Source organism: Narcine bancroftii, chromosome 8, assembly GCF_036971445.1.
Source record: "Narcine bancroftii isolate sNarBan1 chromosome 8, sNarBan1.hap1, whole genome shotgun sequence".
NCBI lineage: Eukaryota > Metazoa > Chordata > Chondrichthyes > Torpediniformes > Narcinidae > Narcine > Narcine bancroftii.
The window spans coordinates 108,978,998-109,006,266 of record NC_091476.1 but is presented as its reverse complement, the minus strand read 5'-3'; the positions used below and the strand labels follow the sequence as shown (position 1 = coordinate 109,006,266).

Below are 27,269 nucleotides of genomic sequence, written 5' to 3'. Positions count from 1 at the left end.
ATTAATTTCAAACATTGAATAGCAAGGATTGCATTTAAAAGAGAAAATATTTACTGACATAACTTCTATCCTTCATGTCCTTCAGGAATATTCTGCTTAAGATGGAGAAAGATCTATCCCTCGTGAAATTACAGAATTTTCAACAGACCAATTTCAAAATCTAAGTTTAATCTTCTGCTAAAATGTTTGACCTACAGTACTGTTAAATCCAACTATTTTTTCCATCGCTGAATTAAATCATATACTTAACCACCAATTGGATCCCATTAATGATAGCAATCTTTTGTTCGTAGTAACAAATAGATTAGTGTGTGATGCACTGACCTTTTCTACATAAAAAAAGTACGTCATAATTAAAACCACGTTAATGATTAGGGCTTGATCCCAAGGGATCTGTGCTAATGCAAATTTTTAACTCCTTCCTGGATTGGAGTGCAGCAATCAAGAATTGAATGATTTGCAGAGAGATGTTCAGGAGAAAGAACAGAGTTATAAATGTTACCAAGGTTGTGTTTCAAAATCCAATTCCAAAATGGAGCCTGCAGCAATCCATGAGAAACATCAATGCAGCAAGAATTACCAGTGCAACTTGAACCACAACTTTAGTCACCTGTCCTAAAATCTCCATATATTTTGGCTTCCAAATCTTGGCTTTGTTTCATCACTCTAAAAAGGTGTTAAATAATGCAAGTTGTTATCATCTCCAATAATAATTTTTGTTTTAACTTAATATCTTCCACTGATAAATCACCATAGACTTTATTGGAATTCAGTTGTTTAAATGCAAAATAGCATCACCTACAAACTTTTCCTATCCACAGCTCACCTATGAAAGGCATCCAACATTCAATTATTTTATTCCAGCCTGGGAAGTCCATCTTACAAAGATCACATCATATGGGTCAACTGTTCTACAATCCTTCCCCACAATCTCAACTTTCCAGCACATCTTTCTCCTGCCTGAAGTGTAACCATTCCAGTGACCTCAGCTACCCCAAGTGAGAGAAAGTTAGACACTTAATCCACAATCTGGGAAATATAATTGTTCTTGAATTCCCTATTGTAATCACTACTGACCTTCCTGATTTTAAATTGTCCAGGAGTGATGCACCTTGAAGGTTTACACTATACACCATCAAATCCTTTTAGAATTTTCAAAACCTTTAAAGAATCAGCCTTCACTTTCTTTTTACTTTAACTGGTATTTCTGCTCCCACCCCTTTTCACTTCTCCTGTACTTTTCTTAATATCTCCATGACTGCTCCACACCTCAAACCTCTCTTCTTGGTTCTGCCTACACATTCCCTGACATCCCTATCTGCTATAATTTTTTTAGTCTCAGTTTTACGGATAACACTGTATTCAAAGGCTCTCATCATTTTAGCTGTTGTCTAGCTGAGTGGTGTGGAACTCAAGGCAAAGAAATAACAAAAGTTCTATTGCCATCCAAGACAGAGTCATTGCAGTTGATCAAAATAATAATTAGGGGCATTGCGGAAGGTGAATAACAGCCTTGAGCCAAGAGGAAAAACTTGTGATTAAACACTCTAGATGGGTGCCTGAGGAAACAATGTTTGCTGCTTTTTCTCAACTGCAATCTGTCCATCACAGAAAACGACCACAACAGCCTTGGCAGCGAGCTGCCATTATCCAGAAGACCCTTAACATTGCCATTTTGATTCACAAAATTTGCCATTGAGATGAGGATGTATATCTGATGGCTGTTTTGGCTTGGGGAAAGGAGCTGTGGAGTAGAGATAGAAACCAATTGCTTATATTCATGGAACCACGAATCAATACCATCTCAAATTGATGGAAAAAATGTGGAAAAGGCTTAACATTTTAAATAATTACTTGTGAATGGATCCCGGTTGGGGGGGGGGGGGGGAGGGATGGGGGGATTGTTCTATTACCCATTCTGCTGAGCTATGTGGTAATGAGATTTCACATGTATCCAAATCAATCAATGCAAATCTAATCTATGCCAACAAATAATATTTGGTGGATTAAATGCGATCAATTACAATTCAGGAATGAGATGCACGAGAAAGCCAATGACTGTTTTCATTGAGACATTTCAGTTTCTTCTTCATACATTTTCCTTGTCATTTTAGTCGATATAACTATTTAGAGAAAGTGTCAAAATGTAACACCCCATCCACGTTTGTTGGTTACTCAAAAATCATTAAAGTTGACACATTTGTTACAATATAAAAATTATACATTACAGACTTCAATTTCTTAGGTTGTCATCTGAACTCTGTTCAATTTGAGGCAAGGATCAAAACCAATTTTCTTTTTCAAATCGGTTCTTCCTTCAGTTTTTTTGCAGAAAAATTGAACATTCCACCTCAACCTTAGGTCAATATATTTTCGCAAACAAGGTGAATAATCCATAAGTGAGAGGGACTGTTAGTTAGAGTGAGGGAGTATGTGCAGCAATTTAAATTTGACCCATTCAGGAGTCAACCCGTGAATGAGCATGCACCCATATACATTGCATATTCCCAGATGTTTATTGAGGGGTGAATGGTTGCCTCCTTCTTTATGCCCCTAAAGAGACCATTGAAGATTTTTGGTCACAACTTAAACCATCTTGTGGATTATCAACAGCAAGTCTGAGTACAACACTGCTCAACAAAGGGCATGAGATTGGCAGTGCTCTCCATGGATGGCACTGCTAATAGTCCAATGCAAAATCCCAATGATTCATCTCGAGTTTGAGATGAAAACTTATTTTGTTTAATCCTCCCCAACAACAATGACTTAACCAAGACTAACAACAACAGCCTTTTGGCTGTAGAGCCAATAGCAAGATCCGCTGCACTCAGTGACTGTGAAAGGACCCTCTTTGGTTTCTCTTTCTAGTTTTAACATTGTCGCTGGATTATTTGGTGGACTTTATTTGCCTTTGCGGACCATTGTGTATTGTATGGAGATGGCAATGAATGCAATCAACTCAAACACTGAACTCAAGACTACTAGGACCTCAGAAAAAACAATGGGAATTTGAAGGATGGGCGCGAGCTTACAAAATGAGCAGAGGTTACTGACAATTGATAATTGGTAATGATTTAATGGCACATCTGAATTCAAGAAGTCCAGGAGCCTTCTTCCAATATTTTCTTTGTGAGCAATAAACTTATAACAAAACTAATTTCTCAATTACAGTACTTACAAAATAATATTTAGAGTAAATGCAGAAATATCACACAAATAGATTAAAGAATGTAAATAAAATTATCATGTTCTGCTAGATTAGAAATTGTGCATTATTTACAACTCCCAACTTGTATAGCATCAAGGTCTTTGAAAGGATTGTGGAATTAACAAAAAAAAAATCACTGACAGACATTGGTTGGGGATACCAAGGTGAACTAGAGACCCCCATGCCCTTAACACTCTAGTCAGTTTAATAGCCCACACTAAATTCCATTAGTTTCAATCTCAATACAGTAAAACCCCTGGTATCCAACACCTATGGGGATTGGTAGATGCCAGGTAAGTGAATTTCTCGGTCTTAAGATTGTGAGCTGCATCTTCTTTCTTCTTTCTTTGGCTTGGCTTCGCGGATGAAGATTTATGGAGGGATATGTCCACGTCTGCTGCAGGCTCGTTGGTGACTGACAAGTCCGATGCAGGACAGGCAGGCACGGTTGCAGCGGTTGCAAGGGAAAATTGGTGGGTTGGGGTTGGGTGTTGGGTTTTTCCTCCTTTGTCTTTTGTCAGTGAGGTGGGCTCTGCGGTCTTCTTCAAAGGAGGTTGCTGCCCGCCGAACTGTGAAGCGCCAAGATGCACGGTTGGAGGTGATATCAGCCCACTGGCAGTGGTCAATGTGGCAGGCACCAAGAGATTTCTTTAAGCAGTCCTTGTACCTCTTCTTTGGTTCACCTCTGTCTCAGTGGCCAGTGGAGCGCTCGCCATAGAACACGATCTTGGGAAGCGATGGTCCTCCATTCTGGAGACGTGACCCACCCAGCACAGTTGGGTCTTCAGCAGCATGGATTCAATGCTTGCGGACTCTGCCAGCTCGAGTACTTCAATGTTGGTGATGAAGTCATTCCAATGAATGTTGAGGATGGAGTGGAGACAGCGCTGATGGAAGCATTCTAGGAGCCATAGGTGATGCCGGTAGAGGACCCATGATTCAGAGCCGAACAGGAGCGTAGGTATGACAACCACTCTGTACACGCTGATCTTTGTGTGTTTCTTCAGGTGGTTGTTTTTCCAGACTCTTTTGTGTAGTCTACCAAAGACTATGTGATTATGTGAGCTGCATAATTAGCAAACTAATAGCCACGTAAGCCAATTGTAAACTTATTTATTTTCCACGATTGTTTTGCTGGTAGCTTGAGGTTGCTTGATTAACAGATAACAGAGGTTGTACTGTATTTGTTATCCTTCATTGTTTTTAAAACTTTTAAGACATCAGAGTGTTTAAGGCCATCCATTGTGTTGCCCTTCCCTCTGTAACACCTCCCGCTTTACACCACCAGCGTCTTCCTCAGGAAAGCTGCATGAAGAAATTCTGACATCCACCCTCAAACTATCATTCACCAAAATTAGTGCATTGGAACTGAATGATAGCTGGATGCAGCAGACTGGAAATACTCCATCATCTCTCATCTTTATATTCCTGTCATTCAATGATGACTAACTCATTTCTGGAATGGCATAACTGTGATGTCAACCGTAACTATGGACACCAAAGAAAATAAGATGAGTATACAGCAGCGTGATTCTCCAAAGTTAACGGATGTACCTTGTTATGTCAATCAAGGTCTGCCTCTCAAATAACAAAATTATTCAAATGTAGCCATGCTGATAAAATAAGCATTATGGAATAAAAAAAAACTTTCTCCACCATTTGAACCAGCCATAATTAAGCAGTTACTGTAAATACACGGAGGGTGGGGTGGGGGGGGGGGGGGGGGATGTAAATACAAGCTCAATTTGCATTGAGATATGCCATGAGCTATGATGTGATGGGACCAATTCTTGAATTGGGATTGATCCTATCTGCTGTGCTTTTGAGTGTTAATGCAGTTCAAAGTACTCTGCAAAATTGAGCACAGAAATACACAGAATGCCATTGGTACCTCGATCAGTAACTTTCAGATCCCTCATTTCATTCTTCCCCATCTCTCCAGTGACCTCCAGCCACACTGTCCTCTTTCATCATACTCACCTTGTGCTCCAACAAGGCAATGCCTGGGATACCTTCCTGAAAGCTCTTTCAATCTTTCGAGAAATTCTTCAAAGCTCAAACCAAAAGAATTTTGGAAATGTAGGTCAGATCAGGCATTTTTTTTTATTTTAAATTTAAATTTCACTAGCTCCAGGATAGGTTTTTAGATTGCAGGGAAAGAAATCGCTGAGGCAGGAAGGGGGCCAAGAGAATCGGAATGACTAAGGGTGGTGAAACCAACTGGGAGTAGATAAGGAGATCTTATTAATGCATCCAAAAACCTCTGAGAAACCTGACAGCATCTCACAGAACATCACATTTTGCCTTGGGATGATGACACAGATGCAAATGGTTATTTTTATTACGATTATAAATCTACAGCACCAGAATCTATCTAAGTATAAGACACATCAACTTCCCACTGAATTCAGCACAAAGTTGCTTTTGCAGTAGGTTTTTTTTTAAAGAGAAAGGGATAACAGATGGAAACAAATGAATACATTACTCAGACTCTGAGGCAGTTTGAGAAATCAAACTCCTATCATTTTTGAAAGGAGCTCTATAAATAGTTAAAATAATCCAACAAAAAGCAAAATATTGTAATACTGGGATACGCAGAAGCAGAATATATTCTGGGAATGCTCAGCAGGTTATGTAGCATTATAAGTCATAAATGCAAGATTTTTTTTAAATGCAAGTTTAAAGTTTCTTCACAAGTGGTGAATGCAGGATCAATTTTAACATTCAAGAAAAATTTGGACAGGTACATGGATGGGAGTGGTAGAGGCCAGGTCAGTGAGACTAGACAGAATAAGAATTTAGCACAGATGAAAAGGGCCAAAGAGCCTGTTTCTGTGCTGCAGTCTACTATAGTTCTATATGGAATATACACGTTTTAAGTTTTTGGGTTTTTCTTTCTGTTTCAATCCAGAAATATTCATTCTTTTAAAATTCTCTGCCAAATTGGGAATGTTCAGTTATTTAAAATACTGATCCACTTTTGTTTTTTTTGTTAAGTGCAACTAAATTATGAATGACAATAAACAATATCACACATTCATATAGCTCCATTTGTACTAATCTGGGCTTCCCCATCCCCCACCAAAGCCTCAAACCCAAGTTAACCAATTGTGTCAATTTCATTCAGCATCCACAAATGAACGTGATAAATCAGTTTTAAAAAAGCTGGAGAAACTCAGCAGGTCAAGCAGTGTCCTTATTGTAGCAAAGGGAAAAATATAGAATGGACGTCTCAAGCCCGAGCCCTTCATCAAGGTATGGAAAACTGCCGGTAGGTCTCCGAACAAAAGAGTGGAGGTGGGGAAGGGGTGGTCGCAAGGCAGGAGGTGATGGGTGGAGACAGGAGGGAGAAGACAGCAGAGATCAAGGGGAAGAGGGATGGCTGGGTGAAGGGAGAGGGAAGGGAGGGAGAAGAGCATGTCAGCAGAAACCAGAAAAGTCTATGTTAATGCTATCTGGCTGGAGAGGGCGCAGTTGGAAAATAATGTGGTGTTCCTCCAATTTGCGGGTGGTCTTGGTGGCAGTACACAAGGCCATGGATTGCTCCACAAAGCCCACAAACAGATAAGCATAGCTGGGACCTGTAGAGCTCGTCGAAAGAATCAAAGACTTGATGATCCAAACAAACCTTTTATTAGCAAAAGACAGGAGCTCTTCACAGGTGGCCGACCAGTCCGGAATGATCCGACCTGGCAAAGGACACAACCCTTTAAGGCCCAGACAGTAGGCATGGCTAAGCTCTCAGCCAATCGCTGTAAGCACAGTCTAGATACTGTAACTATATACACTATATACATTGGTGATAGATCTGTACTATCACAGGACCTAAGCAGGTGTCCATGGCTACTCCTTTGATTCGGAGGAAATGAGATGAGTTGAGAAGATGTTTAAAGTGAAGACAGGTTCTGTCAGATGGAGGAGGGAGGTGGTAGAGGGTACTACCGACATTTTCCCATACCTTAATGAAAGACTCAGGCCCAAACGTTGGTTATGTATTTTTATCTTTACTGTATAAAGGACACTGCTTGACCTGCTGAATTTCTCCAGCTCTTTGTTTTTACTTCAACCATGGTGTCTGCAGATGTCCGTGTTTTATTCGTGATAGATCAGTAGTCTACGCACAACATTTGCTTTGCAAAAGTCACATTCTTTAAACTAAATGTACAATTGGCATTACAAACTTCATTGCCAGCAATGACTTGTAACCATACAGGCAATCAAAACTTTACTTTTTTTTAATGTACAGAATATATCAAGGTGGAGTATTTTTTGCAGTTTTCAATTTAAAAAAAAATCACATCCTATTGTACATTAAATTTCTTGCTCACATTTATGTAGGATTGAACCTTACGGCATAAAATATTAGCAGGACTCAATGAATTTGTCAGATCGTAAATTTCTGCCATTTTCCGGCCCTTTTCCAATAAAATACTTGGCTTGATCACAGAAAGGTTGTTCAAATCCCTTTCATATCTGAAAGTTAATTACTGCTACACTATGTTATTCATCTTGTTTAATTCTATTTGGTCTTCGTAAAGCTTTGCTCCAGTGGGCTACAACATTCAACTTTCATTTTTTTTTAAAGATATGCAAAGGAAGAAGAATAATGCGACACGAGCAAAAGGTCAATGCAGGCTTTCGAGTACACGGTTAACTTTACAAGAACAACTAGAGCCAACAGAGGGGGAAAAACCCCAACTCATTACAGCACCTGCAGTCTCATGTGTCAGCAAAGACTACTTAATTCAGATTAACTGCAAACAAAAGAACTCTCTGGTATTAGAACCAATTGAGGGTACCAGAGGAAAAGGACCTCCCTTGCAGTAATTAACAGCGTCCAAGTGCTCTCAAGTGAAACAGCAGGGAGATGTCAGTGCCACACAATTGGCAGCGTTCTCAAATCCACGCTTTAACTTCAAAATATGACAAGCCTAGAATTTTTGACACAGGAATCCATCAAATAGAAATGTACAGTACTTCCAGCCAACAACCCTAATCCCATTTGATCGCATGAGGCCTGTATTCTTCTGTGCTTTCCCTGTCAAAGTATCTGCCCAAATGCCTTGTCAATTGCAATTGTACACATGCCCATCATCTTCTCTGGCAGTCCTTCCCAGGTATTCACTATCCTCAGAGTGGAAAAACTTGCCCCTCAGATCATTTTTTTTTCTTCCCTCTCTTGAAAGCTGAGTTCCCAGTTCTACGCTCACCTCTCCTTCATGCCAGTGAAATTAAACCCAGCCGATCCAATCTCCCCTTGCAACTACAGTCCTCCATTCCAGGCAACGTCTTGGTGAATCTTGCTAAAACAGAGTTAACAGTCACAACATCCTTGACCAAAAAAAACACATCAACTCCACTTCCCTTCCAATGGACACTGCTGGACCTGCTGAGTGTTTCCAATATTTCCAGATCGTATTTCAGATTTTTAGCATCTGCTGGTTTTCTGAATTGCAGCACAAGCTGCATTTTTTGTCTCTTATACTTGACAAAGCCACACTATATGCCCCAAGGAAAAGCAGTGCTAGTGTAATGGCAGTGCCGCCACTGGTGCAGACCCACAGAGAATAGGGAGCAGAGACATGGTGCCACTTCGCAGGGTCCTACTGCACAGTCCTAAAGCTGACAGCTCTGTCCAGGCTTCAAACAGCCTGTTAAAGGAGCTGACAGTGTTTTATTTTTAAAATCCTGCAACTGGCGGGTCTGGGGCCAAGATGGCAGCACCCATGTTTGGCAGCAGCCCTGAAGGATTGTAGATTCTGGGGGAGCAACAGGCTGGCCCAGGACACCAGTGATGAGGAGAACACAGCCATTGCGAAGGAGAAGTAGAGGAGGTGACCCCAAGTACAGTGACCATGGTGGTGGACAACAAGAGCCTCTGCACCTGAAGGACACAAACAAGCAGTGAGCTGTTGATAAATTGCGGGTGAGGGACCCACTCAGATTATGGCTGTCTTAAGGTCCCCGGACTCTCACCAGGTTGCGGGCTGCTGAAGACTGGCTCATGAAAACCAGGTTTTGGAACCAGGACTCAAAAGTATGCTGAGGGCAAGGAGGGCTCCAGAAGGGCCCTGGGCACTGAATTCTTCCTCATCATGTTGGAGGTTTGGATCTGGGCTTGGATTGTCAATAGTGCAAAATGAAATGGGATCTTGAATGGCTGCAGAGCATGTGGGAGTGCTCGAGGCAAACCACAGACACAGCATCTCTTTTGCTTCTCTTTCTGTTTGATAGGGGCTTTGCGCAATGAAAATCTTTGCCTGCCTTATGGCAAACTAAAGGTACATTCATATAATATTACATTTCTGTTTTACTACATGACAAATAGCATTTGGAGTAAAACACGAAAGTCTGCAGACACCTTGGTTGAAGTAAAAACATGACGCAGGTAAAACTCAGCAGGTCTAATAGTGTACTTTCTATAGCAAAGATAAAGATACAGAACCAATGTTTCAGGTTTGAGCCCTTCATCAAGGTAGCATCAAATAGCATCTGTATCTTCAAGCAGCTGCATTCTGCGGAGATCCAGTTTATCCGAAGAAGGTAGTTTTTGCTTTTGGGCATTACTCGTTCCTGTAACATTAAACAGGCACCTTTGTTGGTGATCTATTGCCAGTGCAGCAATATCATTCCCCTTGCAGAACAGAGAGAAATTGCAGAAGCTCTCACTACTGTAATGTCTCTCCACAGATTGTCGATCAACCACTTGGGGAGGTTGGACAATTTAAAAAGTGTGTGTACCATTGACACAGTTGCAAGTTATTGCTTTGACAAGATAGTCAATGGGTATTTCACGGTTTTATGGAACCAACAATAAAAGGACAGAAATCAATTCATTCAACTTTATATCCCAATACATCACTACCTTAAAAGTTCCACACAAATGAAGTTTGTGAACAGCGTACTGAAGGTAAAGCCCTTCAACCCTAGTGATGCCAATGTCAACTAGAGCAAAAGCATTTAAATAGCTGCTTTGTCAATGGCATATCAACCCAGTAAATGCAAGGCAGGAATCCAGAAGTTAGTTGGACCTTGGACATCTGCAAAATTATATACACAGGGAGCTCCTCCAACATTGTTTCCAGATACACTACCAAAGGAGTATAAAGTATTGGATAAGAAAGTTTTAATGGGATTATGGGCAAACACAGGAAAATAGGAATAGCTCAGGCATGCAACTTGGCTAGCATGCCTGTTTACAGATTTATTGCCAGAGTACGTACATGACATCACATACAACCCCAAGATTCTTTTTCCTTTTGTGCAACTCTGACAATTGTCTCTTGCCAATCGCATTCGAGACAGCCATTGTGAAAATATACTTGTGAGGTGGTGGGGGGGGGGGGGCGTTGTGAAGAGAAAATAAAAAGTTTGATGGGAAATTGTTTTCTCGTGAGCTTCGCAACAACTATCAAGTTGCACAAGTTGCGATGGAACATTAAGTAATAAGCCAAGGATGTCACAACTACCAGGAACCCAAACACGATCAGAAGAGCAGATGCTTTAATCAGCTGCTTTTAAAAACACTCCATTCACTGACAAGTTCTGTTTGTCCAATTCAAGCCAAGATCCTCTACTAACAATGAACTCATCTCTGCTGCCTGATGAATCACATGGGAGCAAGTTTTTTTTGTAAGTACCCTTGTGATCTTTAGAACTCTCTACCACAAATCACAAAACATGCCAAAGCATTTGTTAATAGATTATTGATAAACAAACATACTAAGACATTTCAGTAAATACAATGAGATCACAGATCAGCCATGGATCTTAATGGCTAAGCAGGGCACGAGGGACTTCATTAAAGTAAAAACAAAAATGCTGAAGGAATTATGGATGCTGCAAGACCCGAGTTCCTCCAGCATTTTTGTGTTTACTCCTCAATTATACCATCTACAGACTCTAGCATTGCACTCCATGTGGGACTTCACAGCTATTCTTGTGCCGCTACATTCAAGGGATTTACGGTGAGGATCGCCAGTGGGACAATTTGAAAGTTGGAGTGTCCAATGACGATTTAAAAGTAATGGCAGTGCCACCAGAGCTGCTACGACGGCAGCACTGCAGCTGGTTTAGACCCGGGATAGCGGAGACACAGTGCTGCTCTGAAGAAGTCAACCACCTGGGCCTAATATCACTGGCTCTGTACAGGCTTTAAACAACCTGTTAAAAGGAGCAGACATTGTTTTACTTTAAAATCCTGCAACCACAGAGATCTGAACCCCAAATGGTGACACCTGTGCTCAGCAGTGGCCACAAGGAGTTGCAGGCTCTGGGGGAGCAGTAAACTAGTGCAGGGCGACAGAAGCAAAGAGAGCACACCCTGTTGAGAAGGAAAACCAGATGAGACCACCCTACCGGACAGTGACCAGCAACAAGCTCAGCGGCTGAGGGACTCACACAGGCTGCTGACGACTTGCCGTCAGGGGACCCACACCGGCTGCTGGCTCAGGGAACCAGGCATTGGAGCCAGGATTCGAGAGGGTCCTGAGGGCAAGAAGGGCTCCTGAAGAGCCTGGAACTCTGAAGGTTTCCTGATCATGTCAGACGTTTGCATCTGGAGTTTGGGTTGCTGATAGATGGAATCAGAATCTGTGCGACGGCAGAGGCTACGAGGGTGTTGGAAGTGAATCCACAGATACTCTGAAGAGACTTTCTTTTGCTTCTCTTTTTCTCATACTGTTAGGAGTGGTGGGCAACATTAACGGTGACTCTTTGTCTGCTTTACTGAAGGTAGAAGGCATTTTCTTGAATATTACTTATTCTGTACAATTACATGACAATATGGAATTTTGAATTCAACATCAATATTGGACATAAACATTTTTTTTTAACAAGATAGAATTCAGTTCGTAGCACAAGGAATTGGAGGACCGAGATCTTGTGCTCCATGCTTGAAACTGTGCATAAACCTATAAACCAAATTTAGGGCTCCACTCTAGTGCACAATTGAAAGAGAGTTGCTTTGCCACTGACACTGTCAATTCACAAGCTAGTGGTCACACCTCATTTTTTGGGTGGATATAAGCTATCCCATGGTCATTTTATTACAAGGGAATTTTGTGCAATTTTCATACCTCAGCCCACAGTGCCTTCTGTTGATAGTTTTATGTTCAATTCTACTTGCAATTCCTCAGACAACAAGGAGTCCCAATGAACCTGGGATGGAAGGTCACAGTGCCAGGTGGCTCCAATAAGAGGGAGCTTGAGCACTTCCCCATGATTTTTTTTGAAATATTCCTCCTGAAAAACTAAATTCCCATCAACGAGTAGGCAGCTTGAGGGAGGCAGTAATCAGAAACAGGGGGCCAGCCACACAAATGAGCAATAGGCATTTGGATATCCTGCAGTGAACGACGTACCTCCCGACTCTCACAGTCTTTCAACCACCCACAAGGCATGAACTTGGAGTCTGATAGACTGTTCTCAAGCTGCCTGGATGAATACAACTCTAAAATAAATCAATAAGCTCAACACCATCAAAATAACACAGTCTGGTTGATGGCCTCCCCACAGAAGGCCATGGCTACCACCCAAAAAATGTATACCAGCAGTTTTCGGAGGCTTCTTCAGCAGCTTCCTCCCCATGTGACAAACTACTCTTTGTCATTAGGTTCAAACCCTGAACCTCAGAACTGAACATACTGGGGAGAAGAACAGCAATGCTTCAAAGGAGGCTGAGCCCAACTTGTGGGTAAATAACAATGCCCATTAAAATGTTGCATTTCCAACTAACGACTACACCCTTGGTGTAAATAATCAGAAAAAAACTGAGAAACAATTCAATATGTTTGTTTAAAAATTAGAATTCAGAAATTAAGGAAGCAAATCCCCAGGTTGACAAAAGGACTATTTATAGGTTAATCCAATAGTTACTAAATATACTAAAACTCATCAGGGATTAATGATGACTTGAATGTTATGGAACGCAGCTCATCTGATACCCAAAAATGCAGGAAGCTTAAACAACACTACTTCATTCCTTATATTAACTTACCAATCGCATAAAATGGGAATCCCCCCGCTAAAGTAGAATACAATTATGGACAAACATCTTCTCTCCCTCAATATTTTACTGGTTTTCAATGCCCACCTTCTGATGCTACAAATCTTTCTCGGATCCACATCAGAAAGGTGAATGAAAAGATTACCCATGCATCACCCAGCTGATATCCAACCTGCCTGGTAACCATATCTTGCAGTGATAAAGAAGTTATTGACTAACCAGATCAGTCTCCAATATGACCTTAGAAATGACAAAGGAGTGTTCCCAGAAGTCAGACTTTTGTAAATTTTAAGACCAAATTTCATTTACTTGTTACAATTAACATACCATCTGTTCAATTTCTAACAATAGTTTTCAACATTTTTTTTGGACCACTTATCCCATAAAGTGACCACTTTAAATTACAAAGTTAGGCATATAGCGCTTTCCACAAATGAGCCTATGCTGGCCAAATACCCCAATTAACCCCCGTCCATTTTGAAGGGTGAGAGGAAACTGGAGCACCCGGAGGAAACCCATGCAGACACGGGGAGAATGTACAAATTCCTTACACACAGCGCTGGTTTCAAACCCGGGTCACTGGCACTGTAACAGAGTTGTGCTAGTCACTACATCCTCACTACATTCTACAGAGGATGTCTTGAGAGCATCCTGTGCAACTGCATCACCACCTGATTTGGAAGCTGTAGCACCTCGGACCACAAGACCCTGCAGAGGATAGTGAAGTCGGCAGAAAAGATCATTGGGGCTCTCTTCCTATCACAAAGGATACCTACAATACTTGAAGCAGGTGAAAGGCAATAAACATTGTGAATGACTCAACACACCCCTTCTGTCATCTGGCAAGAGGTACTGTGGCACTCAGGCCCTTACGTCCAGATTGGGCAACAGTTTCCCCCCACCCCAAGCCATCAGGCTCCTGAATTCCCAGAACACATGGATAGTGTACTGGGGACTTTTATTATATATGCCCTAATATTTTAATATTTCAATGTGTTTAACTTCTGTTCTATCTTATATTTATGTAAATATGCTCCATGGTCCTAGAGAAATGCTATCTCGTCTTTACCACACGAGCTTTGGTATGAGCGATAAATAAAGGTGACTTGACTACACTAACATTTGTACTAATTTTGAACATACTTCTTCACATGGAGTAGTTCTGCTGCCTTAAGCTCCCTGTTAAAATAGCACAATCCTTAAACCTACTATTCTAAAGAGCACAAAATACTGGATTTTTTCCACCCTCATACTTCCTCTCCTGTTGTCCCTGAGTTACAACACTTAAATGCACACTTTCAATGCAGCAGAGACCAAGAGGAAATCCACTGAAATGCTACAAAGTTAAAGGTAATTCATTTTGCATCAATATTCCTCAAACATCATTTTTATATATCAATGCCCTGATGTTAAAATTCTCATCTATGTATTGCTTTCCACTCCTGCTCTCTGACTGACATGAATCTAAATACTTTCTGGATATCTGCACCTCTATTTCTACATGGGTTAGGCTAGAGAAGATAGGGACTAAAGGTGAAAGGCGAAATGTTTAAAGGGAATATTAGGGGGAATTTCTTCAATGTGATGAGAGTGGAGCAAGATGCCAGCTGAAATGTTAAATTCAGGCTTGATTTTGAAATTTAAAATATTGACCAGGTACGTGAATGGAATGGGTAAGGAGGGCAATGGTATTGGAGCAGATCAATGGGACTAGGCGAATAATAGTTTGGCACAAACCATATGTGCCAAAAGGCTGGTTTATTTGCAATGGTGTTCTTTAGTTTCATGGTTCTTCTCTCATTCATTTCTACTCCTTACTATCTTACCATCATCTACTGTGCCTTTGATTGCTTGGACACCAATCTTGAGAAGATCTATGGCAAAAACACCCACCTTCCTCCCATCAAACCATAGCTCACCACCTGACAAGCCAATTTCCAGAAAAGTGCTATCGAATTGTGGCCATCTTTCACCAGCCACCCTCTTGGTAGATATCACAACGTACTGCTGATGCACCATCAGACATGAAATCAACAAAGTTACCCCATCACTTCAGATCAGCCACTTCCTGGCTAAATACCTGCATAAGAAGGCATCATCAACTTGCATGGGTTCAGTCTGCCCTGGATACAGCAGAAGACAAAACACAATGCAACTCAACCCAAATACTTTGATTGAACAGACCTGACTCAACACCTATAATCAGGCTGGAGTTGAGTAACTAGGCTCTACTACAGATGGCACCAAAATAACAGCAGACCAGGGACAGCTGGGGCTAGCAGTAGCAACAAACTGAACAGTTCACTCTTCACTGTTTGCTGACTATACTTCATTTTGATCTTGAGATCGTGTTTAGTCAACATAACCATCAGCTTATGATGACAGATCACAACTATTTCAGTTCTGCCAGCTACTGGGAAGTGGATTCTAGAATTATAATGCACCAATTGAGTTTCTAACATTGAACCACAAATCAGAAAGGATGTGTGTAGGGTTCCAAATATTTAAAAAAGTATCAATTTCTCAAATAATCACTCATTTTTGAAATATGGTAGGGGAAAGAGTTAACATTACAAAAGAGCGGTGACCTTTGCAAACTCATTTTGCAACATCAACTCTCTGACCCATGTTCTGGCCAATATAAATAGGATCTTGGCAGACAGGAGCAGTGTAACAAGCGACTCGTAACTCAATATTTTTAACTACTTTTTGGAAGGGTTCGCAGTGGTATGAATCAGTGGGGTGATTGCAGTAAACCAGAAAGGGGCTTTAAATTGTTTGTCAGTGAACTTTTGTTTTTGTTAATCAAGTTTATTTAGATGATACTTGCTTGAGATAAACAGTACTTCTGACAAGCATAATAATTACTAATAATAATAATCTATCCTTTACCTTTTTGGTGAATTGTAATTCATTCTTTATAAATTGTGAAACATTTTTTATGCCCAACACCCAAGTTGTCACACTGAAAGAATGACATGCAACTAACAGCAAAAACTATTTGAACCAAATAGCCTCCTTCTGTTCCATGAAACTACTGTGATTGGAAGCAGTGATGTCAGAGGACAGTGAGTGCCTTGAAAAATCCTGTAAAATGTAAAATGAAGAGGGAAAGGGAGAACTGACAAACAGAAGAGTTTGGAGGAAGTAGTACACGAGGCTACACAATCAAAGAGCAGTATTGAGGGGGATCTGACCGTATCCTGTATCATCAGATTACAAAGAACATCAAACCCACCCTTCGTGGAGATTCCTACAATTCAGGACATCTCTTAATTCATCTAACTCCTGCCAGTTCTTTGAAACCATTATCCAGTTAGATGTATCATTCTGCTCTTTCCCAACAGAACCCTGCAATATTTCCCCTATATTTCACTATCCTTGCAGGGAACACATTCTGGACCTTAGAAACTCAGTTCCCTCCTGACCTCAGCCTCTTCCTTGTCCAGCACCACTTCTGGTGCGACAACCCCTCTGATATCTCTGCAAACATCACAATCCCCGCGTTCTCAAATTTCCTCCATCGATCACAGTCTCTCTGCTTTTCTATCCTCCAAGATGTTCCTTACTGACCACCTCTAAACCTGTTGACCCCAAGACCTGCTTGTGACCAAGTTATGCAGATGGCCTGTTCAACAGCAAATTTGACTGTTGCTTTGGACTCCAATTGCTTCAAGAAAATACATCAAAGAAAAACAGATCAAAGTCCTACAGGAAAAAGTACCAGTGTGGGTCTGTCGATGACTTTCGAGAGCATCTTCTTTCGAGAACTGTGCGCCACATTGATCGCAAACGAAAGCCTTTGCACCTGCTGGAATAGAAAAGAAACACCATTTTAGGGCAGGAAAGTTTATAAAATAAAGTCATCTGGATCACAGCATCAATGGAGAGCATGTTTTAGCTATAAGGCAGAGATTTAATCCTTTTTTAATGGCCGTTGATCGTACATTCACAAATATCAAGTTCATTTATTTGCATTTATTTTAGACATTAGAGAGCTGCTGCCAAGGATAGTCATTAGTACCAGTTTCTAATTTTCCTGAAGGTGGTGATGAGTTATTTTCTTGAACCACTGCATTTCTGGTAAAGTAATCCCACAGGACTGTGGGGAGGTACCAGTGCTTGGACCCAGTAAAAACAAATGAGCTGCATTACATTTCAAATCAGAGCAGCGGGTAATCTAGAGGGGATGCTGCAATAGGGAAGGTATTCACTTATGCCCGCTGCCCTTGTCCTTCTTGGTCGCAGAGGTTGCAACCGATTGTTGGAGAAGCCTAGGTAACTGATATACATTTTGTAAATGGTGCACGTGATTACCAGTGACTGCATCTAGGAAGGGTATTCATACCTTAGCATAACCAATGGAGTGTTAATCAAGTGGCCAGATTTATCCCATGTACCACTGTTTCTTTTGTTAGAGTTATTGTCATCTGGGCCACTGAAGAGTATCCCCTCATATCCCCAACTTGTGTCTTGCAATTAGCAGAAGTGGTGCCATGAGGAGGCCCTCCAAAAGGTTCACCGAACTTTGACCTGCTCTGCAACCAGTATGCGTCAATGCTTCACTTAAGTTGCTGGTCAGTGATCCCCAGAATATTGATGGTGGATTTCCCAAATTGGATTCCCTCATGCTCTTTCTCAAATGATTCAACTGACAACAAATGTCATGGCTGCTTTTGCAACATGGATGGGTCTGTATAGTTCTAAGGATGTCCGCATACACTAAGCCAGAGCAGAGAACCATACCCAAGCCTGACCACAATCAGTTCAAGCCAGGTGTACACTGTGATGATTCAAGGACTGGTTTCTTTCCCACTGTTATTACATTCCTGAATGAATCTCACAATTGTAAAATTACCACTTAATCCCCCTCCCTAGCTCTTCACTTGCATTTTGGTTTACTTGTACTTTCTCTACCATATCTGGTGCAAGTGAGAATATTAGCTCAAACTTGATGAAACTTTGGGTTTCCCCATTACAAACAGACTCTGTGCTTGATCCAGGTCCAGAAAGCACACCAACACCTCAAAGACTAAGGAAGTTTGACATGTCCCGCCTGTTCTTCCAACAACTTCTGCAGGTGCACCATCTGGAGCATACTTACTGGGTGCATCACAGTGTGGCATGGGAATTATTCTGCTCAAGATCAGAAGTTTATGTCAGTGAATGCAGCTCAGAGCATAACTAAAACCTCCCTCCTCTTCATGGACTTCATCATCGTTCTCCTGCCGCCCAGGAAACATACTGAAAGATTCATCAAACTCTGGACACATTTTCTTCTCTCCTCCCATCGGGCAGAACTTGGACAGAAATGGGCTTAAAGACAATTTCCTCCCTTCAGCCATTGGGCTCCTGAATGACCCCATGACAGGTCTATCATCCTTCTTTTGGTGCTAATCAATCTTTCTTTTCATTATAAATCCATGGCCTGTAAACTGTGCTCTTTGCACAATGCAAAGCTCGAGATAACCCACTGGTCTTTTCTCACTGAGCTAGGTGTTTGGAGACAAATAAACTAACGTTTAATGGTATTTGCTTCACATTGCTGCACATCTGCTTGATCAATGATGGGTGCCTATCCTCTGATTAATCAATTGCATACGCCCCTTGTCATTAGTTCACAAGGATGGTGTGATCCCATTAAGAGATAAAAATGCAAGTACTGAATTGGGATCCAGCTGAGTTGACGGTGTACACTCGAGGAGGCAACGAGGCGGAATCAATCCTTCATCGACAGACAGGAGGCAATACCATGTGCTCCAATCACTCAAGGGTTAACACTTTACTCCAATAGAAAAACAGGACCTCTTTATAGCAAGTCAACTGTCGAGATGGAGCCAAAATGGAACAAGCCAAAGTATCAGATAAAAGTCTTCCCAGATGATTAGCAAAAGGCAAAGATGGGAATTAAAAATTGAACAAGAGACAATTCTACAAACACTGCAAGATGTAAAGGTGTGGCATTATGTGTGATCATCAAAAGAATTGTATTATGAATAAAACTTTGTTCCCAAGCTCAACGATGGCTATAATGAGCAAAACAGGAAGCTGCCTATCTGATCATCAAACCATCACTCTCAATGAAAACCAGAGTGAAAAGTATTAGAGGTGCAGACTGATAGAAAATAGTCACTCAATAGGCTCAAAAAATCTGTTATACAACATGCAGGTGTTTGTGCATTTAATATTAAAGGTGTGGTATCAGATAAAAATCATTAGGGTTAGGGTTAAAGAACATTTTACTTTGTTACAGATGAAATCCACCCTAAATGTGGTGGTTAAACTGAAAAATAAAGGTTTACTGAAAGATAATGCTGTTTCCTCCTTTCTTTCATAGAGGTATCATCTGATCTGTGCTAGCGACGAGTGAGGATCACTTACACCATCGATTCAAAGTTGTTGGTTCAAGTCCCACTGCAGATCTCCCGATAACGCAACCAAAAAATGACACAAAAATTAATCAAGGTGGGCATTCCACTCTCTGCAGGCCCAGATTCCAATCCGGTGCCATCTGCAAAGAGTTTGTACGTTTTTCCTGTCTCTGCGAGGCTTTTCCCCGGTTGCTTCTGTTCTCTCACACCATCCAAAAAAAACATTGGAGGTTAATCTGGGTGTAATTGGGCTGCATGGGTTGACATTTAAAAAGTCCATTTCTGTACAATGCAACTCCATGAATTTCTCATGAGATCAGAGATTATCCTTCTGGAATTCTCAACAATCATCTATAAATAATCATAATTAGGAAAAATGATATTTTCATGATCTAGTTGTGGCCGTGGAAGCTTGCTTCGTTTATTTTGGCTGTTCTATTTCATACATTCCTACAGCGATTGTTGAGGCTGTCTTTTCATTGTCAGACTTCTGTACATTAAATGACTGGAGTCTAACAATGAAAGGATAGCCTCAAGAGTTCCAAAGTGGAAAGCAGATCTGTTTCAAAAGGAAAGCAAAAGATTCCATCATCAACTTGGATTCAAGTTTGGTTGTTTTTTCTTAATGATTGGCAGTTTGCAAATAATCTAAAGCAGGCCTCACAGATTTCCGAAAGTGTACTCCAGCAACACAAATGAAGAGATTTTAGACACTGGAAACAGAGGTGTGCAAACAGATGTGTGGAAATAGACATGTGGAAATAGAGGGCTGGAAACAGAGGTGGCAAAACAAAGGGTTGGAAACAGAGGTGTACAATCAGAGGTAGGGAAACCGAGGTATAGCAACAGTGGTATAGAAATGGAAGTGGAGAAACAGAGGTGGGGAAACAGAGGTTTGGAATAACCACCTGCAGCAGGAACTCAGCAGGTCAAGCAGCATCTTCAATGGGGAGGTGGGACTTAAATGGCAATTCCTCACCCCACACAGACACTGCTCAACCTACCAAGTTCCTCCAGCAAAGTGAATTAAAAAAATATATTTGGACAAACCACAAGAACTATTGAAGAACATTTTTTCAGTGGAACTGGGACCCAGTTGAGCAGAGAAGGTCAAAGTTGAGCTATTGAGCAAAAACTCAAAGGCTAATTCAAACACATGAATGGAGAGAGACTGGAGATGCATTCAATCATGAAATTTACTTCAACAATCCTATGCCCATTCATAAAATGTTTCCAAATCTGAACCCAAGCTTGCCTAGATAGGCTACACAATGGCTGGACTCAGATAGAGGTCCCACTGGAAAGTATGCTCATTTAATTTCAAGACTGGGATGGGTTGATACCAAAGTGAATACAACCAGCAGCCAAATACTGTAGACAATTTAGCCAAAGTCAAATTTCTGCCCCACTATCCTCACCATTGTCACATCACAGAGCCTGGCAGGTCTGCATTTCTCACATTGCAACAGTAGCAAATCTACAAAAATAATTAAATGGCGAGAAAACCTCAAGGAAGAGAAAAATGGGGAAAAAAAACTTTTCAATTCCCACTTACAATAACTTGAGAATCATACTCCAACCAAATTAGTTTTCAGATAATTATTGATTGATTGAAAGGACAGCATTACAAAATTGACAGTATCAAAAACAATCAACAATATTTAAAATGACCAGTTACTAGTATTCCCCCATTTTAATTAAGTTGCTTTCCATAAGGATCCTTGCCGATACTGTCTTTATATTTATAAAAATTTAAGCAAAGCAAACCATTCCTACTTTGCAATAGTGACATGAAAGAGGCAATGGAGAGTAAGAGAAGTTGGTAGTGAGAGAAAGGGAGGGGGGGTGGTGTGTGGATTTTCTTCACCAAATATTCTTTCCAATGAATATCAAAGAATAATTTTGAAGAAAACTGACAAGCTCCAAGTTCATTATTTAATTGATCATAACCATATTTCAATTAGTGGGAGCTCACCAGTCGAAGATCTGACACTATATTTGCAGGGCTCTGGCCCGAAACATCAAAAATACATATTTCCCTCCTATGGGCCTGTGCAAGACCTGCTGAGTTCCTCCAACATTTCTGCATGTGGTCTACAATCACAGCATCTGCAGGTTTTTATGTCTTACATCATATTTCCAAACCTACAACAAGGACGGTATTGCAACTAATGAATGCTTTTCAAAGGTTCTTTTGAGGAAATGAGAGGTGCTATAATAGACATTTTTCCATTGCAAATTGAACTGCTGTAGCTCAATTTGACAAGTGCAAGCCAAACCAAAACTGGTAGATCCAAAATCTCAGACTGTTAGTGCTCGTATCACCAGCTAAAAAGAGAGCGAGATTTATTCTTTTTTTCCTCTTTATTAGTTAGAACCCATTTTGCATCAAGTAATTGACAGTGCAACGCTATTTCAGCATGAGTGACCTCAGTTTGAATCCAGCACTGTCTATAAGGAGCTGGTACAATCTCCCCGTCAGCAGTGTTGGTTTCCTCTGGGTGATCCAGTTTCCACCCACCTTCCAAAGTGAATGGGTTTGTGGTTTAATTGGGTGGAACTGGTTGAATTAGCCAGAATCACCTTCTCCCATTTAATAAATAAAATTTGAAATATTTAATGATGCATAATCACATTTATTGACAGTAATAATAGATTTTGGATTGCTGCATTATTCAGAACATATCAAGGAGGCAAGAGTTCATACACACACACACACACACACACACACACACACACACACACACACGTATACACATACACATATACATACACATACACATATACATACATACACATATACACATATACATACACATACACATATACACATACACATATACACATACACATATACACATACATATACACATACATATACACATACATATACACATATACATATACACATATACATATACACATATACATATACACATATACATATACACATATACATATACACATACACATATACACATATACATATACACATATACATATACACATATACATATACACATATACATATACACATATACATATACACATATACATATACATATACACATATACATATCTATACACACACATACATATACACACACACACATACACATATATATATATATACACACACACACATACACATATATACATATATATACACACACACACAGACATGCATTGATCAGTTTGCACACATGCATTGATCAACTACAAAACTTTAATTTCAGTCAATTACATTTTAGTTTCATGAGCCTTGCAGTTTCAAAGAATGGACTTAAACATGAAAGCATGAATACTTTGAACATCAACAAACATTTATTCTTTTAGAGACTGGTTGTTGGCCCGGATCATTCTTCTTCCAGTCCCTTCCCAACTTTCAAACCATTTCTCTGCCTTTTTATGTTTCTGCACCTTTGAGTTAATCGTGAAATTCTCCATGTAAAGGCTTCGTATCTGGTTCTGTGTATCCCATTCAGAGAGTGAGACCATACTGATTAGCTCTGGTGAATAGGGTGCTCATTTCAAATCCCCCCACCCCACCCCCCCATCCCAGTGATTGCCTTCAGCCTGGCATCCCAGATTTGTTTTTTTTTCTTCAGATCCCTTGCCAATTTTTCCAGACTTAAGAACTTTGGAGCACTCAATTTATCAATGTGCTTGACCAGCTCATTTGTCCCTCCCTATTTTAAGCATTTGGAGACATACTCTTGGAAGTTATGACCACTGAAGAAACAAAATTAACCATCGAAAATTTATTTATTGCTGGTTATTTAGAAGCCATGGCCATAAAAGTGATCTGCTTCTGGAAATGATCTTCTCCGTCCTATATTTCTCTGGACCTTGCAGGTGAAGTGGGTTCATGGCAGAATGGCATCAAGAAGCAGAATGGGTTGAGACTGCTCCACATTAATCTATTACCCTGATACCAATCCCTTGCTGCATTTTATAATGCCATGTTTATCGATCTTGGAAATTAAATTTGTAGCTATCCATTGGCAGGAAGGACTGGCTTTAATTGAAGTGTAACCATTTCAAAAAAAATCAGATTTATTATCAGAGTACATACATGACATTAAATACAACCACGAGATACTTTTACCTGCAAATGAGGCAGAATTGCCATTTATTAGTTATGTTTTTTTTTAAATCTGATCTCAAGGTATGTAAAGAAACTAACTGTAATACAGAGAGAAAAAGAAATCAATGAAGTGCAAAAGAAAGAGTCCTTAAATCATCCCCTGAATGAGCTTATTATTGAGGAGTCCTGATGGTGAAGGGGTAGTAGCTGTTCCTGAATGTGGTGGTGGGACAAATTCCTCTTTCCTGATGGTAGCAGGGGAACAGATCGCGTGCTGGGTGATGTGGATTCTTAATGATTGTTGCTGCTCTCCAACAGCAACGTTCTCTGTAGATGTTCTAGATGCCTGTGATGCATCCACCACCTTTTTGAGGGCTTTCCACTCAGGAGTACTGGTGTCTAGACCATGATGCAGCCAGTCACCACACTTTCCACCACACATCTGTAGGTTTGCCAGGGTTACCAATGTCATACCAAACCTCTGCAAACTCCCGAGGAAGTAGGGGTGCTGACATGCTTTCTTCACAATGCCATTAGTGTGATGGGTCCAGGGAAGATCCTCCAAGGTAGTGATTCCCAAGAATTTAAATTTGTTCACCATCTCCAACTTTGATCCCCCAATGATCACTAAATTGTTCCCTCCTGGAGTCAACAATCAACTCCTTTGTTTTAGTGATATCAAGTGCAAGGATTTTGTTGGTGCATTCCTTTCTTAAGTAAATTGATTCAAGTACATTTGTTTTATTTGAGCAAATAATTACATTTCATTTAAAAAAAAATGTTTTATTTTAAAAAATGGCCAGATCATCAGATTCATTCCCTTATTTGGTTTGAAAATAGATACTGCTTCCAGTTACACTCTGCCCTGGAATACTCCTCTCTCACAAATAGGGAGAATTAACAGATTTTTTTTTTTTTTTTCTTTTTTTAAGTTTTTTCATTGATTGTTGAATTAAAAGCAGGGCCTGCACAATTCTTGTGACAGCCCCATCTGGTGATCACAACCACTAGGAATTACAGGAAGGGATTTAACAAGAAGGAGAACAGGCTGGGTGAGGGAAAAATACCTTTGGTGCCAAACCAAACCCCATCACATCCTCATCCCATGTTCATCTGCACAGAAAGAGTCCTGCATTGCACATGGCCACCGAGTTAATGGCAGGCCCAGGCTTGTCACTTTGCCAAGATCAGAAGTAATGCTGAGACACTCAGCAATGTTGTGTGAACTACATTCAACTTCAAGAACTCATGCTGGTAAATGCAGACAACTATAAAGTTGACGTTTCATGCTCTTCTTATAGAAGACTTGCTGCCAAACTCTCTCCATCTCTCACTTTGGGAGCAAACCAATGGCAGTAGATTGCACATTACTGCTTCGTTTGTGGTCAGCAAGGCGGAACCAATCATTTCACTGCATTGGAAAAAGACCAGCCATTCCTAAAAACACCTCTTCCAACAGGAAATGATCACTATCGCATCAGACATGCACAAAATGATGACTGTGCTATTTGTGCATTAAAACTTCAGAGTGATTGGGAAAAGACTAATTCAATTTAATCATTCATTTTTCATCATCTGACCATTGCCGCAAAGACCAGGATTTACAGCCACCTTGAGAAGATGGTGATGAGCCAACCCTTGAACCACTACAGTCTGATGAAATCATATTACCTGCTAGATAGTTTCGGGATTGAGTCTTCACGATAATGATGAATATATTTCCAAGTGAGGACAGTGTGTGGAATGGAGAGGAACATACACAAAGTTCCATGCCCCTGCTGCCTTGAGGAATTCAACTTACTTGCATATACACTTTTTAAAATTTTATCACTTTTTCTATCTCGTCTTCATGGAATCCCTTACCCTTTCCTCTGATGTCATTCCTCTGATCAATCAATTCACGTACTCCGGCGGGAAGTCTTCCCATCCTATTGACACACTTTCTTCCAGGATACCCACAGCTCTAGCAACAATGGTTCAATTCTGGCCTCTAGAGTTTGCAACAAAATCACTAACAACCTTTCTGAAAGAACCCTATCGAGAGAAGACAGGAACGGAAATTATTCTCCTTCAGTTCCATGCTGGAAATCAGTGCTGAGCCTTACAAGACCAGTGCTACTTGGCTGGTTCAGAGCTCACACCAGGAAGCTACACAGCAAAATCCTCTGGACAAAAACCCTGATTGTCCCATTGTGGTGCATGAAAAACAAATGATAATTTTTAAAGTGGTCAACCAACCCCTTCACCCCCCTCCCCGCCAAAGATTGGTGGAAGGTTTCAGAGTGGCAACATGAACCTTGTATAAACTTTAAGCTCCTCATGCTTCTCATTTATAGAATCAGTAGCCTGGCACACTTTACACTCTTCTTCTCATGAGAGCTAAGGTACTCATGCACGTGATCCTGTTTCCTTTAACACCAGTTGCATGTTCAAGGAAGGTACACTTGAGCATCTGTACTTTCCTAATTGAATATTGCCTTTCAAAGTTAACTTCGGTGATGCAATAGTCTTTCATTAGAAACATTAAAAGTAAATGCACTTCAAAACAACGTAAATAACAGCATCAGGATACAGCACCAGTTTAACCACAATCTAGTATTTGTGCCATTCATTGTTAAACCAATCAACAACTGAACACTGACAAAACGAGCTCAAAATCTCTAACCACAGCATTAACAACACTCTATTGCACAAGCCTCACTGAAGCATTGTTACAGAACTGGGCTGGACAGAGTTGCGTCTTTAAAAAGTAATTAAATAATAAAAACGTGAGCAGTACAGAGATAACAAACATGGGCTGCACAGTGAAATGACAGATAAGCTGAAAGACACACACAATAAAATCCAATCAGACTGCAAGCCTGAACACCGAGCATATTTGACAGGCTGACACACAAAATGTTTATTAAAAGGGCCTTTCCATGTGTTGGGACAAATTACTAATTAGTAGAATAATCATGGGCCTTGAAAGAATATTATGACACGTCTGGGGAGTCCAAACCAAGATCATTGTACCTGACCCTCAAACTGCATGTTTCGTTATCAACCATTCAAACAAATTGTTAAAACATCACAGATCCCCCACCTCAATGTTTTGAGTATAATTGGCCCCTTGTTAATGCCATGAATCATTTTTCCCAAGCTCTGCTCAACAAGCAGCTCTCCACAAATTCTGAAGGAGACCTGGAGGCTCAACTTTGACTTCTGAACATTAGCTCATGTGGGACCCAAAGCTCCGACAACTAGGATGGAACACTATTGGCTTCGCTAGTACTTGGAGGATGCTGGTAAACAGAAACCAATCACATCAGCCAAAGTCAGGTCAACTTTGTAACAAATGCACATTATTCCCTATCAACCACATGACACCACTAAGTATTTGCATACACATTAGTTTTCAAAATATACAAAACGCTTTCTCGTCTTGCATTATGTTCCAAAATAACTTTTCTCACACACGTTGTCAACATTTCAAAGTGCCCCAAAGTGAGAGGTGGGTGAAGCCTCACGTGTTGTACATTAAATATTCAGAAATGTTTGTAGCAGTATTTATCTTTTTATTTTGCATGAAATTCAAAGTTAAATCCTTCCCCAAGA

At 40.5% G+C, this 27,269-nt stretch overlaps 1 protein-coding gene across 7 annotated transcripts in view; it reads right to left on the bottom strand.

Moving 5' to 3' along the window:
- zbtb16a (zinc finger and BTB domain containing 16a) overlaps positions 1-27,269 on the bottom strand; it is a 235,986-nt gene that overhangs the window by 68,964 nt on the left and 139,753 nt on the right. For all 7 annotated transcript variants that reach the window (XM_069894826.1, XM_069894821.1, XM_069894822.1 and 4 more), the window contains exon 4: positions 16,939-17,025. In XM_069894826.1, the coding sequence (XP_069750927.1) occupies positions 16,939-17,025 (87 nt within the window). The remainder of the gene's footprint in view (positions 1-16,938; positions 17,026-27,269) is intronic.